This window comes from Filicampus tigris, chromosome 2, assembly GCF_054856515.1.
Source record: "Filicampus tigris isolate MCC_2025a chromosome 2, RoL_Ftig_1.0, whole genome shotgun sequence".
Taxonomy (NCBI): domain Eukaryota; kingdom Metazoa; phylum Chordata; class Actinopteri; order Syngnathiformes; family Syngnathidae; genus Filicampus; species Filicampus tigris.
In genome coordinates this window covers 18,116,476-18,133,660 of record NC_141218.1, presented here as the reverse complement: position 1 = coordinate 18,133,660, position 17,185 = coordinate 18,116,476, and the positions used below count along the sequence as shown (strand labels likewise).

The 17,185-nt window shown below is 40.3% G+C and overlaps 1 protein-coding gene across 1 annotated transcript; it reads right to left on the bottom strand.

Annotated features, from left to right (window-relative positions):
* Nucleotides 1–6,178: 6,178 nt before the first annotated feature.
* Nucleotides 6,179–9,831, bottom strand: LOC147151651 (uncharacterized). The gene is made up of 4 exons (XM_086024172.1): nt 9,651–9,831; nt 8,286–8,330; nt 8,066–8,197; nt 6,179–6,461 (listed from the first exon to the last, which is right to left on the bottom strand). Exons 1-4 carry the CDS (start codon nt 9,798–9,800, stop codon nt 6,363–6,365), a joined length of 426 nt encoding a protein of 141 aa, XP_085880298.1. The 5' UTR covers nt 9,801–9,831; the 3' UTR covers nt 6,179–6,362.
* Nucleotides 9,832–17,185: the final 7,354 nt, after the last annotated feature.

The window sequence follows — 17,185 nt, the reverse complement described above, 5'->3', positions numbered from 1 at the left end:
TGATTTGCACAAAGTACTGCAATTTTAATTGAGAGAGTGCATGATCATGTTGCTTTACAATATTTAAACTAATTTGTGCAATTAACATAGTGTTGCACTAATAGCAGAAGAACACTTACCCTTTGATAGGGGTAGGGTGGTTTGCAAGCACGCACGCACGCACGCACATACACACACGAACACCCAATATGCTTTATTTTGTCCCAGGCAGCTTTGTTTTCTGCCCACTCCTCTAGTTTCAGAGGAGGGATACCCGCAGCGTTCCCAGGTCAGCTGTGACATATATTCTTCAACAGAATCAGAATCATCCTATAGTAGACCTTTTCACAATGACGCCACACGTGCTTCCCGGTGGCTTGAAATAGTTTTTCTCAGAGGTCACCATTAATTAATTAAAAAATAAAAAATTGTATCGTTTGAGGGCGGCACGTGGTCGATAAAGTACTATATAAGTGGACTCCATTTACTATTATGATTACGGTAAGTTGGATTTGTCATTTTTCTACCATTACGTGTTTTAAAAGTACTATTATTAACCAATTCAAGTTGATTTGGTATTTGCTGCTGAAACAGTAAATGAATAGTGAATGCGGATTTTGGATGTGAGTCGAAGTTCTAGTAGTAAATATGCTCTAAAGTTGTCTCTCAACTCATATGCAGCAACCCTGTTACTAAAATGTTTTTAGTCAAGGAGAGGAGATGACAAAAAAAGAGAGAACTTATGACTCAGCAGAAATTATATTGTCAGATACTTGCTCTCACCACAGGTAGACCTAAGGTATGTCCTCTCTTCTACTTATGTCATTTTTAAAAATAGAAATGTTATTTAATTGCAAAAGATATAATCAGTAATATTTTTGGTATACTGTATATGTTTTGTAGGTCCTTGAGCATCTGTATCAGGGTCACGCTAAACTAAGCAGAATAGATGATATGACAAAAAAAATATACAGTATACCTAAAATAAGTGTACCGTTGATGGTTGAGCCGGACAAATCAAATTAGGCCATTCTTTATTGCCTGTTCTGCCTAAAAATAAAAAAGTTATAAAATAAACGGTCGCTTTCAGAATTGTTAGTGTCCTCCAATTCTGGAATGACCTGCCACCACCATTTTGACACTAAACCTCAAGAGACTGGTCCTAATTTCTTTACTTTTTTTGGTAAATCTTGAGCCAAGATTTGCAATTTGAGCCTCTGCCACACAAATAATCTAGAGTTGACACATGTCTGTGGATGCCCCCCCTCAGGTGGGTGCCTGGCCCCGCCCACCCTATGCATGTCCCTGGGTGGAATACATATCCAATCTACAAACAACACCAATCAGCCACCAAGGTAGAACCAAGTGTGAGTGGAACAGAAATGTGGGAGAGAAATACTGTCACCCACTGGTGTTACCGTGTTTTACAGTTATTGCTGTAATTAATGAGTGTATTTTTGTTAGAATAATTGTACATAAGTTATCCCATATTTACTCTTAAAGGGACACTTGGATGAGCTTAACATTGGTACTCATATAATAGGTGTGCATGTAAAAATGACATCAGTACTAAAGTGCCCCTCTCAAAAGACTGATTTAAGTCGTGATTTAAGGTCTTTTTTGGTGATTAGATTGACAGCATATTACCCCGCCCCCTTTAGGGGCGTGGCTTATGTTATGTTTTCGGTCTCAGCGGTCTACGTCACGGGAGGGAGCCAAGCGTGGTAATATTGCTCGCTTTGTCAGTTCTGTTGTCTAAAACGGCGACCGATCGCCACCAAAATGCAAATGCACATTACTACTCTTGTCCACTTCAACCTGAGGAAGTATAAAAGTGTTCTGCACTATAGTTTGTATTTATTGACATAAAACGCGATGTCATCATGATCACCTCCACAAAATCAAAAATACCGTGGCAATCGCTTCTCCACTTACACAGGCTGAAGCGAACAAGAGCATGAATGCGCGCACACGAACCCCGACTGGTTATATTTCGGACATTTAGCGATGCTAAACTCGCGTCAACAATCAGGAGGCAGACAGCGACTGGCAGTGGGCAAACAATCAGGCAAGCATGGATCTTTATCCCCCCCCAACCTTCCCTCCCCAGCTAACAGTAGGATAACAGTACAGCTAATAGCAACAACTAGCTTCAGGCCGTTAAAACAAAAGGCGTTAGCACAACAACATTAGCTCCTTGCTGTCCGCGCAGCGTGAAGGTGATCATGAGCTTGCGTCTTCATGTCGCGGGGTTGCCTCCCAAGCAGTCGGGTGCGTTGTCCGACACCGCTTGCAGCCGCGAGAGTGGAGTGGCGTCAGAGTGAGGTAAGACCTCATCGAACACCGGGGGTGTCTTGAACGTGCGCATCCGACTCCACAGCCGAGTGTGGCCGCATTGGAACGCGCCGTTTCGGCTGTTACGTTCCACGGCGTGTTGTCGGTCGAAAAACGGTGGCCATTCCTCATCCAAATAAATGTGCACGTCCACTCATTCCCACTTCAGTCTCTGTAAATATCCTGACTGGTGTTAAATGCCTCGCCCGTCCTAACCGTGATCATCAAAGAAGCATTGGGTTTTCTTTTGTTTGTTTGTTTTTTTTAAGCAAAGAAGCAGTGTGCGCTCGTCCCAGCATAAATCTATGTAGCTCTGCTCACTTCCACATTTCTTCATTCTCATATAAATCAGCCACGGAGAAGTTAATCCTTTTGATATGTTGAAGTGGTCATTAGTAGAGATGTCCACATAAATTTTGGTGGCAATTGATCACCGTTTTTGGACGTTATAAGCGATGAAAGTACAATGATTTCCAATGGAGAGTTTGGAATCGGTTACTCCAGTGAGTCCGACCGAACATGGATAGAACGGTAGGGGGCGCGGCCATTCTCCTCATTAACAAGAGGCGTTATTCATGGAGTCACTTATTTCCTGATTCCTCCCAAATTTATTGATAAAATAGAAAACTATTTTCATTTTACTGATCAAAAAATATATAAAATGAACTTGTTAGTGAAAACATGTCCATGCCGACCCAACCATCCCTTTAATAGTGTTGCAAAGCATTTATTCATCAGGATAACCTTGTTTGTTAAGGTTGTCTTTGAGGAAAGCAGAGCAGGCCTCGAGATTCAGCTGCAGATAGGAAATTGTGCCTTTATCTCAAGAAGACTTTCCTGTCTCTAAATTACATTAGGCCTATTATAGCGGTTTAAATTACTTTATTGGAGTGGTCTGTTTTAACAGTTTTGTGTTTTCAAAGCATTCTAAGCCGTGATTTCCAATTCCCAACTGTTGGAGCAAATGTCAATGTAACAAGAAAAAACACCTTTTTGTAAATAAAAGAGGCAACGGACAGAGTGTGTGCAGAATGGTCGGAGATTTGTCACTGTGCCTATCTCTGTTAGTTCTCCTCATGAGTAAAAGTTAAACTCTCTTGTCTTCCCTCCTTGTGTAGTGTTTTTGTTAAATGTTTTAGGTCATCTAGAACCTGACAATTTTTCAGCAGCTAAAAAATATACAGTATTTCCATTGTTTGGACAGTGCATTACGGTAAAATTTGGCTAGCACGTTTACCACACAGTCCTGAGGTCCCGCGTTTCAATCTGAGCTCAGGCCTTCCTGTGTGAAGTTTGCATGTTTCCCTCATGCATGTGTGGCTCTGCAGCAGGTACTCTGGCTTCCTCCTACATTCCAAGGACATGCTAGGTTAATTGAAGACTTTGTTGTCCACGAATGTAAATGTGATTTGTTGGACACATTACAATCCCTCATGCTGTCACACGTAACAATGGCATGACCTCCACCGTTTTGTTCAAATTTTGAGGGCTTTTTTTTTTTTTTGACAGAAGAATGTAGGCAAACTTCAAATAATAGCACTTTTGAGGTGTCCAAACTTTAGAGTGGAATCGGACCATCCACTATACAAACCACACATAAGCACATTTCTTTCTGCTATTAGGTCTGCTGAATGTACAGTATGTTTCTCGATGATGTCATTTTGTTGCTCTTACCATATCTATAGCTGCCTTGTTTATCAGTGAAGCACATCTTTGCTGTGAATGAGTGTGTTTTGCAAATTAAGCTTTAGCTATCGGCATGATTCCAGGATTGTGTCAGGTTGTCGTTGTTATGACAACAGAAAGACTCTGCCATGAGAAAGTGTTGGCAGGTCGATTAGTTTTTGAAAACTGCTTGTGGTTTCATGTATGCTCATTAGCGAGACTACTTCCTGGCCTGAACAAATGTCATACCACGATACAATCATCGCGAGAACCGCTGTGTAATCTGTTTGTTTTTGTAATATTATTAAGTGTTTTAATTTTATGTACTCATACAGTGGAAGACTTAGTGGGCCACTCTACATTATGGTCTTAGTATGCTTATTTTTGAACCGTGATTTTGCTACACTGGCAATAAGTTTTGGGTCATTATTAGGGCTGAACAATTAATCGAATTCAGATCGACATTGCAATGCGGGAGAATGCAATTCTTAAATGGTTAAAGCTGCAATTTGGAAAAAAAATAACAACCTCTTTTTCATTTCTGTGGTTCAGTATTGGCTACTGTATTTATTTATGTACTGTCTAGATAAGTTCAATGTTTACGAAGTGCAGTCCACGTTTCCATGTCATTGTTTCATGAAACATCAAGTTGAAGTGATTAAGCGTTATTGTTGTAATCTGTGATCTTTTTGATTTACTGACTTTTGTTTACGCCAGACTTGTTTGGTAGAATTTTGTTATTTTTTTGTAGTGAACGTTTAGACTGAACAGTGTCTAGTAAGTTAATAATTTTAATTGAAGTAGGTAAACTGTCTTTCATATTGATATTTTATTTCATATATACTCCACATTTGCATTTATTTTAGCGTATGTCTGACCTGTAAGACCAAAAGATTTATGTATAATTATTGTGATATTGTTTATTGTAATAAAGAGTAATTTATTTATTGTGTTTGTTAAAAAAAAATACACGGGAAGAGGACCTTGAGTACATAATTTCATCGTAAATTGTAATATTGCAGGAAAAAGAATTAGATTCTTTTTCAAAATCGTTCAGCCCTAGTTATTATCATGCTGGAAGACCCATCCACAATCCATCATTAGTGTTACAGTTGTATAAAAGATTTTTTTCCCTTCTCATTAATACATGGCTCCATTCACTGGCCTCTCAGTGCAGTAAAGTTGCCCTGTAGCCTCCTGCAGAAAGATATTTTTCATTCTCCAAACATAGCGTGTCGAATAGCTCAACTTTGGTGTCATCCGACCACAGCACTTACTCCTTATCCTTTTCTGAGTCGATTTTCTGCCAAATATTGTAAGAAAAGGAAAAAAAGAAAAGAAAAGAAAATGACAAAGGAACAGAAAGCCACACTTCCATGAGTGAATCCAGTCCCACCAAATTGAGTTAACTCTCAGAACGTATGACAAAGTCCAAGTTTTGATTCACTTTTGAGGAATAGTTTTCAAAATTGTTGTTGCTCCGCAACTTTAGAGATTCCACTGCACTTATAATAAGCACCGTGGTATTACAGCAGGCATTTGGTTATCTCAGGTCTTTTTTTTTTTTTTTTTTTTTTAACTGAGATGACAGCGCAGTACAACAGCAAATGTTGAATACAGCAGAAGTGAACTGTGACTGCATTGCCTTAATACCAGGACATGCCACAGCTGGTGCACTGTCGGCCTATCGTAGATGTTTTGCATCCAAATCCTGTCAACAAACCCCATTCCTCCTCTTTCAACTTAAAAAACCTGTTACAGAAATGTACAGACACGTTCTCATGTGTCGACATGTTACATTTTTCCTGGGAATAAAAAAAAAGTATTGGTTTTATTGTGAGGATGAAAAATATGCAATATGCAAAAACATCCTTTTTTTTTTTTTAGAACCAGGAGTTTGAACTCAGCTCTCCACATCTCTCTTATTGCTGCAACGTGTGTGCTTGTATGTGTGTTGCGTGATCAGTGTGCATGTCAGCACGCACTATGTCAGCATTACGACTCCGGCTGCACTCTAGATGCTTGAAGTAGATACGAGGAGATTTTTGCCCACTGCTTTGCACTAATAGGACAATACAGGCTTTCTTCTCCCTTTTACAAGGATACATTTACAAACAGGCAGTAATAACATTTTCTTTTTTATTATTCAATGATAGATATGAATAAATATTTTTCTTGCATATTGACCGTATGTTTTGCATTGTATGAAATACCTTGAACCACATCTTAATAGAAAAAAATAAATAGATGATCAAATAAATAAATAAAAAAACAACTTTCATTAAAATATCTTATCTTAGCATTAGACAGCTCACATCTGGTGTCCTTTGTCAAAAAGGTAATCCATAACTGCACTGCAGCTGCGTTGCATTCAAAAGAAGACTTCATCTTTTCCTTTCATTAAGTTTCTTCAGGAAAGTTGAGTACGGTTTGAAAGGCGTCAGGCTCCGTGTGTTCTGTTCCATTCTGCACTGATGCTCAGTCTGGAAGAAGAACGGAAGTTTCATGTTACTTGCCGCTAAACACAACCCATTCAAAGTCGGAAACGTTCCATGGACATCACACACAGGAAACGGAGCACTCTAAAAACAGCTCGGTTAAAAATAACACAATTTGTTGTCTAAAATGGACCGATCCACTATTTTGGTCAATTTGACCCAACTTTCTGGGTTGTTTTCTGCAAAAACAACCCCCAAAATTGGGCTGTTTTGTACAAAACAACGCAAGAAGGTGGGTCAAATTGACCCAATTAGTGGATCGGTCCATGTTTTGACCCAGAATTGTGTTATTTTTGACCCATCTGTTTTTAGAGTGAGTAACTAGTGAGCACTAAACTGCAACATTTGATTTGATTTTAATTCAACATTTTGTTCAGTGGTAGCAAGTGGTTAGCATGTTTCCCCTATAGTTCTGAGGTCGTGGGTTTGAATCCGGATTCCGACATCACTCTGTCCACGTTCTATATCTAATCTCTAATGAGGCCAAGCAGGTGTAGGAAATTGTTTTTAGTTTTATTCGGCACTCCTGATTTTTGATGTTTCATAGATTGAAAAGAATTGTTGATTAAAGCACAATCCACCCCCATAAATGTGTCCAAAGTCTCCAGAAACTTAATAGAAATGTTCTGCCTCCTTGAATGTTATTTGTTAAGGATTCGGAAAATAATTTCAATTCAGTTTTGATCGTATTGTTTACAAATTTGGTTGACTAGATGGACATACTGTGTGGTAAATCAAAAGCTTCTCAGCTAATTCGGGGCAGTGATGATCATTGAACATAAGGACTATTATTCTGACTTTTTTTTTATTCATAGTTAAAAATTCTGTCATCAATGACTGGACTTAAACTAGATATCAGGTGGGATGGCACATGTCCCTTTGCAACATACCTGCACTGAACAATGAATCAAATTTAAATTAACATCGTAATGTAGTAGAATGCAATTTTCAAATCACAAAAGTTAGAATTTGTAAAAAGAGAATAAGAACAAAAAAAAATGACACTCTCCTTCGTTTTGGTCGGTCGGTAGGCTTTATTTATTTATTTATTTATTTATTTATTGTTTATAGTGTGCAGATATGTTCAGTGCTTAAGAAGTGTGGTCCACATGTTTACATATACCATTGTTTCATGAAACATGACATCACACTTGTTTGGTAGAATTTTGCGATGACAAATAAACTGTATTTCATATTAGGCCAATTCACGGTTCATTTCCCTTTATTTTAGTGTAGGGTTACCCTACAAAAGTAAAACATTGATGTATAATAAATCTTGTTTATTGTAGTACAGATAAATTTATTGCTTGTGTTTGGGAAGAGGGCCTTGAAAAAATAATCACATATTTAATCGCAATCGCAATATTGAGGAAAAAAAATTAAAATGAACTAAAACCTCTCAAAATTGTTCCACCATAATATATAGTCACCCTACATGGGTGTCGTTATGACAGTTAGCGTAATTCTTTTTCATTTTTCAGCAAAAAAAGGCAAAAGTGTGGATAGAAAAATGCAGGCGATTGCAAGAGGTGCCTGGCATGTGCCAGAAGGGGCCTCTATACTTTGTAAATATGATTCTGCTGACGAACCTGTTGAAGACAAGGCCTCAGTTGCTTGAGATTTCCCTTGAGCTCTGTGAGGATGTTTTCACTCTGTTGTTGTACCGACACGTTGCTGAGAAGATGTCTCAGCTCTCGGGTGAAAACATTCACACAAAAGTCCTGAAATGGTGACAAGCCAGGAGATTAGTCGTCAGCCTTTTTTTTATTTCCCACCAGGTAGTGATTAGAGAAATGAAAAAGAACTCACCGCTTTTTTGTGCATATCTGCGGACGGCATCCGCACTGCGTCTGGCTACAGGGACAGAAACATATTAGAAGCATAACATGACTTTCATACCGGTACTATCTCTGTGGTTATGAGTCACAACCAAGGTTATTATAGTTAAAAGTAAGTCAAGTCAAACATTTTCTTTACAATATTATGTTATACACACCACCTCTAGTCTAAATGCTGTATGGTATTCTGATCAATATTGTTATTGTGGAGTATCAATTAATCAGCAAACTCCACCCGTTTTTATCCATCTCAGAGGACAGCCATTTTGGCAAATGATACTCCATATTGTTGTTGTCCTGTGAAAAACACGTCTGTTTTTTGTCTTTTTTTTTTTTTAATTCTTGCATTAATGGGATGTCCGTAACGCCGAAACCCCTTAACATAAAAAAAAGAAAAAAAAAAGGTCATGCATGTTTTTCACAAGACAGCGATGATATATATATATATATATATATATATATATATATAAAAACTAATACTAGAACTAATTAAAAAGCTCAACTAAAACAAAACATTTTCAAAAAAATAAAAACTAACAAACTCACTCTAAAAACGAATTAAACCTTACTGAATTAAAAAAAAAACACACAAGTCAAAACAAAATGAAAACGAATTAAAATGAAAAATCCTAAACTACTAGAACCCTTCAATAACGTCTTCAATAACATGCATGTTTTGCACTCTAAAAACAGTTGGGTTCAAAATAACACAATTTTGGCTCAAAATGGACCGATCCACAACTTGGGTCAGTTTGACCCAAAATGGGTAGTTTTGTGAAAAACAACCCCAAAAAAATGTGCTGTTTTGTACAAAACAATGCAAGACAGTCAGTCAAATTGACCCAGTTTGTGTATCGGTCCATTTTTGACCCAAAATTGTGTTATTTTTAACCCAACTGATTTTAGAGTGTGGGAAGCAAGCTCAGGTAGCACATGCAAACTCCACACAAGAGGGTCTAAGCAACGATTCGAACCCAGGACCTTAACTGTGAGGCAGGCGTGCTAACCATTGGCTCGCCCGCGCTGTGAAAGTAAACGAGATCAAAAGTCAACCATGAAGTGACTCAGTCGTTTTAAATGAATATTTAATCTATTGGACTTCCTTTGGACTTTGTGCCATGAGTGCTAATTCTAAATACATGCTGAATTCTCCTGCAAAAATATTTATACGAATGTTGAACTGATTGTTTAATGGAGGTAGACTTTCAGGTCATGGTACGCAAAGTCCATGTAATAAAATCCATTAAAGTGCGATACCAATGCTAAATGGTCCTTGCACCTTCGCTGGCATTATAAGATAAGCGCGCTGCAAAGTGAAGAATGCATTTTTACTCACAGACGTGAAATTGAGTTGTTTGGCTCTGAAGAGTTTGTTGAGTTTACCCAGTCTTTCTATCATCTCCTTGTGCAAGTTAAAGTTGACACAGTTGTCAGCACTGTCGCAGAAATGCAGCAGCAAGACAAGAGCAAACACGCACTTCATCATACTGTACTCTCGCTCTCTCTCTCTCGCTAAACAGGTCCGCCTGGTTGTCTAAAGTGTGACCACTTACCAACATCAGCCCATTTTATTTCATTCATAAAGTCGCCGCAGAAAAGGAAACGACTAATGTCATCCTTGTCCACCTACTCAAAATGCAAACGCACTGTCGAAATGTAAAATTGCTCAACAGTTCACACCATTTGTGTTCGACCACATTCTCAATCACCTGATGAGATTATATCAACTTGTAAAGACACAAAGGGGTGCAATTTCTGTGAATAACTGGTTTCGACTGCCTCGTGCGAAAGGCAGAACAAAAAGCAAAGAATTGCTTAATTTTGCATATCCTGAAATAATCGTATCTGAAACGTGATGGACCATAAGAACGGATGTGGTCACTTTCATGTACACTAACTTGTATGTGAACACAGTTTGTTCTTCAAGAGTGAGAGGACCTTGCTTGCAGGGATGGAGCTATAGAACCATGAGAAATCTGTGTAGCCCCAGTTAAACCCTTCCGGCATTTTAGTTGTGATTCTAAAATATTTTGATACATAGTTTTTTCTCAGCCCCGCTATTTATCAGTCAAGCCCACCTCTAGCCCCGGTCGAGAAAAAAAAAAAATCCTGAAGATCAGAACATGATTTATTTCAAGTTCACATTTAATTTAATTTAATTCCCGTTGAAATAACACGAAGCAATCACCGTTCTGTGCTGACGTCATCACAAGCGCGCATGAGTGACAGTGATGGAAAATTTGACAAATGTGTCGTTTGCAGAAGCAACGTTGCTTGTGGAATGGTCACCGACTGGTGAGCACATCCGTCTTACAGTGTGGAGGTCATGGGTTAAAATCCACACTTTTGGGAAGTTTGCATGTTTTTTTTGTACCTGTGTGGCTCTTCGATTGAAGACTCTAAGTTTAAATATTACCTAGGTTAGTTTTAAGAGACCGAACCTACATCAATAAATTGTACTCCTCGGAGTAAATTAAGGTTAACTAACTAAATCAAGTGGGACTGCAGTGCGACCCAATCCTAGTAATTTCGTTAAATTAACCAAAATGAATTACATTGACCCAACCCAAGTACATAGACCATGACTTAATGCTAAAAGAAAACAATTGTGAATTGTGAGAAATTCTTGATTCTTGCATGATTTTTTTTATAGGGAAAATCAACCCAAACACATTTTTTTCTCCAAGAATATGTTCCCAGCAGGCCCACTAGTTTAAACACGGCATTCTGATTAATATTGCGTTTGTGGAATAAGAGTTAAGCAGCAAAATCCACCCGTTTTTAGCCATCTCAGGGGGCGGCCATTTTGTCACTTCTGTCGACTGAAAATGACATCACAACTGCTCAGGGCTCAGGTAACAACCAATCACGGCTCAGCTTCAGAAAACAGGTCAGCCGTGATTAGTCGTTACCTGAGCCCTGTGCAGTTGAGCTGTCATTTTCAGTCGACAGAAGTGAGAAAATGGCCGCCGGCAGAGATGGCTAAAAACGGGTGGATTAACTCTTATTCCACAAACAAAATATTTATCAGCAGAGCTGGGCAGTCCGTCCCTGGGCCGTACCGGTCAGACCCTTCGGCCCGGCCGGATGACCCATTTTACGGGTGGGGGCTGACAAATTTAAAAAAATGGTTGGACTAAGCATGGCCGGAAGTAGATTTTAGTCCGGCCCACTAATCGGCCCTCATGCGTTTGACGTGGTCGTGAGGCGACCAAATTTCATTTCAGCCTACTCAGTGAAAGGCTTCTTTTTAGGCTTCTTTCTACTCCCGCGTCGGCGCCAGCGACAACTGCCGCATTGATTCACGTGACCGACGCATTGTGCTATTGGCGACAGGTCTGCAACACATGCCACACAACCATCAGGAATTGTTGCTGCTCTGATCGGTCCATTATGACAAATGATGTATTTCCCACATGGAGAGGAGGAGAGAGAGGATGCAGCACGCAGCTCGTTGCTGCTGCAAAAGCAAACTATTTGGGCAATAAAATTAAATGCATAGTCAGGTCATCTCGGTCCATTAATGGTTGTAGCAGGCATGATATCCATTGTTGTTGCTGTCTTGAACTGAACTGTTTTAAATTAACTTGAGTCCGGGAGTATATTAAGATGCGCGCAGCACTCAAGTATGACGCTGGCACATCAAGGTGGAGTTCTTCTGGCGTCTTCTACTTACGGAAATACGCCGTAGCAAACCTGTTGTGTATAGTGGTTTGCTGGTATGCTTTTATTTTGAATAACTTATTGAATGCGACTCCTGGCCGTCTGTTGGACCCAAATAATTATACAATACGACAAAACCAACCCAGGGGCTCGCAATGGAAGTAAGCACACGCAGTTGGGTAAGTAGTAAAGTACTAGTGGCGCATTTTGAAGCATGTCCACAGTGGGTTCGAATAGTAAATTAGCCAGCTAATGATCCTTAAAAAGCTTCTGCCGTTAGCATCTCTCCTGCGGCGGCGTCAATCACGGACACTTTTTTTTGGGGGGGCCCGGAGTGCGGAACGGGGCGGGTGGTGATAATTTTTATGAATGGGGGGGGGGGGGGGGGTCGCGGTCGGAAGGGTACCCAGGTCGAGGGTGGAGGGTCGCGGCCGGAGCGGCAAAAAAGGGTCAAGTGCCCAGCTCTGTTTATCAGAATGCCTTGTTTCAACTAGTGGACTTGCATAGAACATATTCTTGAAAAAAATATGTTTGGGTTGACTTCCCCCTTTAAAGTTCATCGAAGGAGCTTTCTTTCAGTTTAAGATGGGCAACCCCCTTGCTTTTTTCTCTCCACTCGCCACACATGACAGTTCATTTAAAAATGATTTGAAGACCTCATTTGACTATTGCATAACTTTTATTGGCGGTGACTGTGACTTTGTCATAGTTTCTGTGGTTGTATATCGGCTGATGAATAACAAGCTCTAAGGGACTTAATATTAATATTTAGAGCACAGTCACGGTCGGGGGGAGCCCACCCACACATCACATAATCCTCAGCTATTTTATTGGCTGTGTAAAGGAGTTTGTAATATATTTAACACACGCTAAACACTGAGCATCTACAGTATGTGACAGTCACATTATATTTAAACTTCAATTTGTAAGCTTATTATACAAGCTGACTAATTCTGTCCCAACGGCGGGCGGTCCCAAGGCATTACATTTCATGGTTACGGAAGGCGGCCGGTGTAAGAATATACGTTACCATATTCCATGCCATATAACAAACCGCACTCAGTTACCACCGCTCTTGTTATTTTTCATTTGCGTGTTTACATTTTATAGACGAAAAGTGTTTTTTAACTCATTCACTGCCATTGACGAATTTACTCATCTTTTCAGTCCAGCCATTCCATTCCAGGAATTTATGTACATTCTTTTTCTAATTTTTTCAAACGTTAGGGTAAAAGAAAGTCGGAAAATGCCTGGCAGTGAATGAGGTAATACTATCATGTTCTGTAATTATGACTTTTCTACTGCTTTAGCATAGATCAGTGGTATCAAATTCATTTTTGTCGTGGGCCACGTTGAAGTTACAGTTTACCCCGGTGGTCAAGAATAAGGAATTGGTTCAATTATTGTTGAAGTTACTGTAATACGGTAGTAAGAAAATGCTCAAAATGATCACTTATCACATACAATATGACAATTGGAAATTTTGGTAAAGAATCTAGTAAGCATCATGGAAGTTGACATGCTTGATTTGCTTTCTTGAGCCACATAAAATGTGGTGGGCCAGATCTGGCCCCCGAGACTCGAGTTGGACACCTGTGGTGTAAGTTAATGATGTATTTGTAATTTGTATTTGATGTGTGTTACACGAAGCCGTGCGCACGTCCCACCGGCGACGACACATCCCTTCCGAGAGGGATTTTCATATTTGAAAGTGGGCTATATTTGATCAATTTAACGATATTCGGTCTCAGGAAAACAGCATGCAACATGATTTACAGCCAGTCTCACACTTCAATGCGTCACGCCTCCTTGGAGGAGTTTTTGTTTGTTTGTTTTTTATATGCACGGCAGGTGTGTCTGACGTCTGGACGGGAGAATGCATGTAGCTGGCAGGCATATTCAAAAAAATAATAAAAAAATGGCTGACGCACGAACGGGAGAATATGGCCTTTAGTCATGTTATTCGAGAGAAAAATACACTAAGACTTGCTGGATTCAAAGTCAAAGTAGGGGTTGATTCTAAATCCAAAACATGAATCAAAGTACTCAGTTCTGCTTTTCTCAGTATGACACACAAGATGTCAAAATATATTACTGAAAAGAAAAACAAAAGCCCTGTGCTCATCTCACATTTATATATTATAAAGAAAGTATCAAGTTTTATATGCTGTAGCTCCAATACTGGACTGTGTTTTCTTACACTAGTTCATGAAGTCGCCATTTTGTGACTCATGCAATGCGGCCGCTGCATTTGAATGGCATCCTGGAAACAACTGTGGCGCGTTTGTCTTGACACCATCAGTGGAAGGACAGTTTGAGTGTGCGGATGTCACTTTGAGAGTTGCGTGTAGGGAGGGGGATATTTGCAGGATGTAGTGACACATATTTTACACCTTGCACATATCTACAAATCCCCCATTCCATTATTTATGCATATGCACGTGTACGTGTTTAATATTGCGTGTGTGTAGCATTTACTTGAGTTCTGGTCAAGATGTCCCATCATGTCCCATCTTTCTTTGCCAGAACTACTCGCACTGCCCATGATAATAATCAGAGCTGGGCATTCCATCTATGTGACGGACCGGTCCGTCTATCCGTCACTGACGGATGCCCGTTTTGCTGACGGTTGAGGAATGATGGGAACATTTTAAAATAGACGGATTAAGCATCGATGCAAACTACTTTATTTAGTCCGCCATTCGTCAGTAGTCCGTCATTAGTCTATTTTTCGCGGCGAGGCTTCGATGGCCACGGTGAGCGCGGGGAGGAAAATAGTGAGTTGTTGTTGCCTGGGGGACAGATTTGAGTGAGGGACCAGGCTGTGAACAGGCTTCCAAAGCACAGTGAGTCAGTATTTCTGTTCAAACATTGTCCAGCGGGGGTCAGTGAAAGTTATTCGGGCTCGCCGATGACAGAAAATTAGAGGCGAACCGGCCTAGAGTCGGGTACCGTTTCCATCCGGTAAAAAAGGCGAATGACGGACGAGGGAAGGATACCCACGCTGCAGACGGATGACGAATAACGGATGCTCAATTTTTAATAAAATGCCCAGCTTTGATCATTTAAATTTGGATTACGATTACGGTTCCGATTCTGGTTCTTTGATTCGATTTGATTCGATTATCCGTTCTCGATTCCGATTCTTAACAAAAAAAAAAAGAAAAAAAGAATTATTTTTGGACAAATCGCATGAACTTCTATGTTCTTTAGTCATCAAAGTTCATCATCAAAGCCACGTTTAGCTCGTCATTGTCTCGTTATTGTCATGAAAAAAAGGGGCATTAACGAATAATTTCGTCATCGTCATCGTTGATGAAAACAACACTGGTTAGCGGTCATTGGAAGGGAGCTGCTGCAGTTCTTCGCCCTGTGGGTACAGCTTCAGCACCCAGGTACAGCACAGGTCCAGACACAGCTACCAGCACCTTCCATTTGGTTTGCAGGTCTAGCCCGATGATGCCAGGGGCGGAGCCATGGGTGGACCTGGGTGTGCACAGGCCCACCCAGATTTACAGACTGCCCACCCAGTGAGATGCATGAAAAAAAATTATGAAATTATTTTTGAATTTGTGTTTTGTTGTGTTTTTTTTTTTATTGTATTGAATATTAAAAATGGCATAATTGCGGTTGTCCAAGGAAGATCTGAACTTCATATTATTCAGTTTGTCGTTTTATTTGAACATGCGATGTGTCGGGACAGGAGGATTGTGCTCAGTGAGAGAAATATTCAGGCCCACCCTGATTTTTCCAGGCCCACCCATTAGCTACGTTCTGGCTCCGCCCCTCGATGATACAGGTGAAATTTGTGGAAATTTGTGTGTTGCAGCCACAGTAACTGGTAGGGCCTTCGCGTCCAGCATCCTGGCCCATTCCTCGAAGACAGTAGAGATGTGGTGCTTGATGGGCCGCCATCCTGGCAGTCTGGGGCCAGCGGTTCCAGCAAGACCTCAGACCGTAGCAATTAGATGGTTGACCCAGTATCCACCAGGGCCCTGCACTGCCGGACATCTACGCTGCAGTCGAAGTACTTTACGCCATGGGTCTTACCAAGACAGCCCAGTCACAGCTGTGATTGGTTGCGGAAGGAAGACTGCTTAGAGTTGAGGCTCTTTGCTGCCGGCGCTGGGCAGTAGCGCGCGATGTTTCCCAGCTCTCCACACGGGTAGCATCCCTCCATTTGCTGTCGTCTGGTCTTCCGTTCCACGTGCTTGAGGCGTCGTCGCTGGGGCAACGGGCGAGCACATGCACGGCTCCGCTGGGAAATACTCTCGAATGTGGGGCTTGCGCTTCCCGTCAGGACCATCCATCCTCAATCCCTTCCTCAAGCCTCTTCTTCTTTGGTCAAGCGAATTGCAAAGTCCTCAATCATGGGTGCGCTGGAAACTATCCAGGCTGATTTTGGGCAAGAAAGTGACCAACCAATCACTGAGCTCATATACAGTTGACGAACAATCGTTCATTCCCACATTCCGACCAATGGACAATTTTGATTCTTCGATTAACCTGACAAGAGGGTTTTTAGAAGGTGGGAGGAAACCGTTTAGTTCATAGGAAGGCAGCGGCTTGGATTCGAATCCCCAAGATCAGAACTGCGAGACGATGTGCTAGACACTCGCAACACAAATACATAGGGAATTGCGATACACAACTCCATCTGCGCCAGAGATGCTGACGTATTCATGTACAGATCGCTACAGATGTGTTTTACTGTTTAAGGTGGCTGTAAAAAGTTTTACTGTGACCAACCAATCAGAATACAGAAGAATGCTGGTGGATGTTGCCCTTGTGAGGATAATTTGAAATCAGATTGGTTAAAGAAACAGTACCTTTTTAATATTGTTTAAATTGCATTGACCAGAATTTATGATTCTGAAGGGGTTCTGGGCAGATAAAAGTGACCTGGTAGCACATAGAGGCTGATTTCTTATTGGACAAAAAATTAAAATACATTTTTAAAAAAATCTAATATCCACATATTACATGGTACTGAAAGCAGTGCAGCCAAGAGAAACACTACAAAATGAAGAGAATAGACTGTTTTGAATATATATATATATATATATATATATATATATGTATATATATATATATATATATATATATATATATATATATATATATGTTAGAATTTAGCTTGTAAATGTAGGCAAATACTTCTGATATAATACGATGACTGAGCCTTAAACTTTCATGCAAAATATGATA

Bases quoted from the DNA above. Each gene is read 5' to 3' on its own strand.
- LOC147151651 (XM_086024172.1), bottom strand. From the start codon at position 9,800: ATGATGAAGTGCGTGTTTGCTCTTGTCTTGCTGCTGCATTTCTGCGAC. The intron at 8,198-8,285 runs GTGAGTTCTTTT...TCACCATTTCAG, and splicing joins CAGATATGCACAAAAAAGCG to GACTTTTGTGTGAATGTTTT. The intron at 6,462-8,065 runs GTTCGTCAGCAG...TTCTTCTTCCAG, and splicing joins TGAGGCCTTGTCTTCAACAG to ACTGAGCATCAGTGCAGAAT.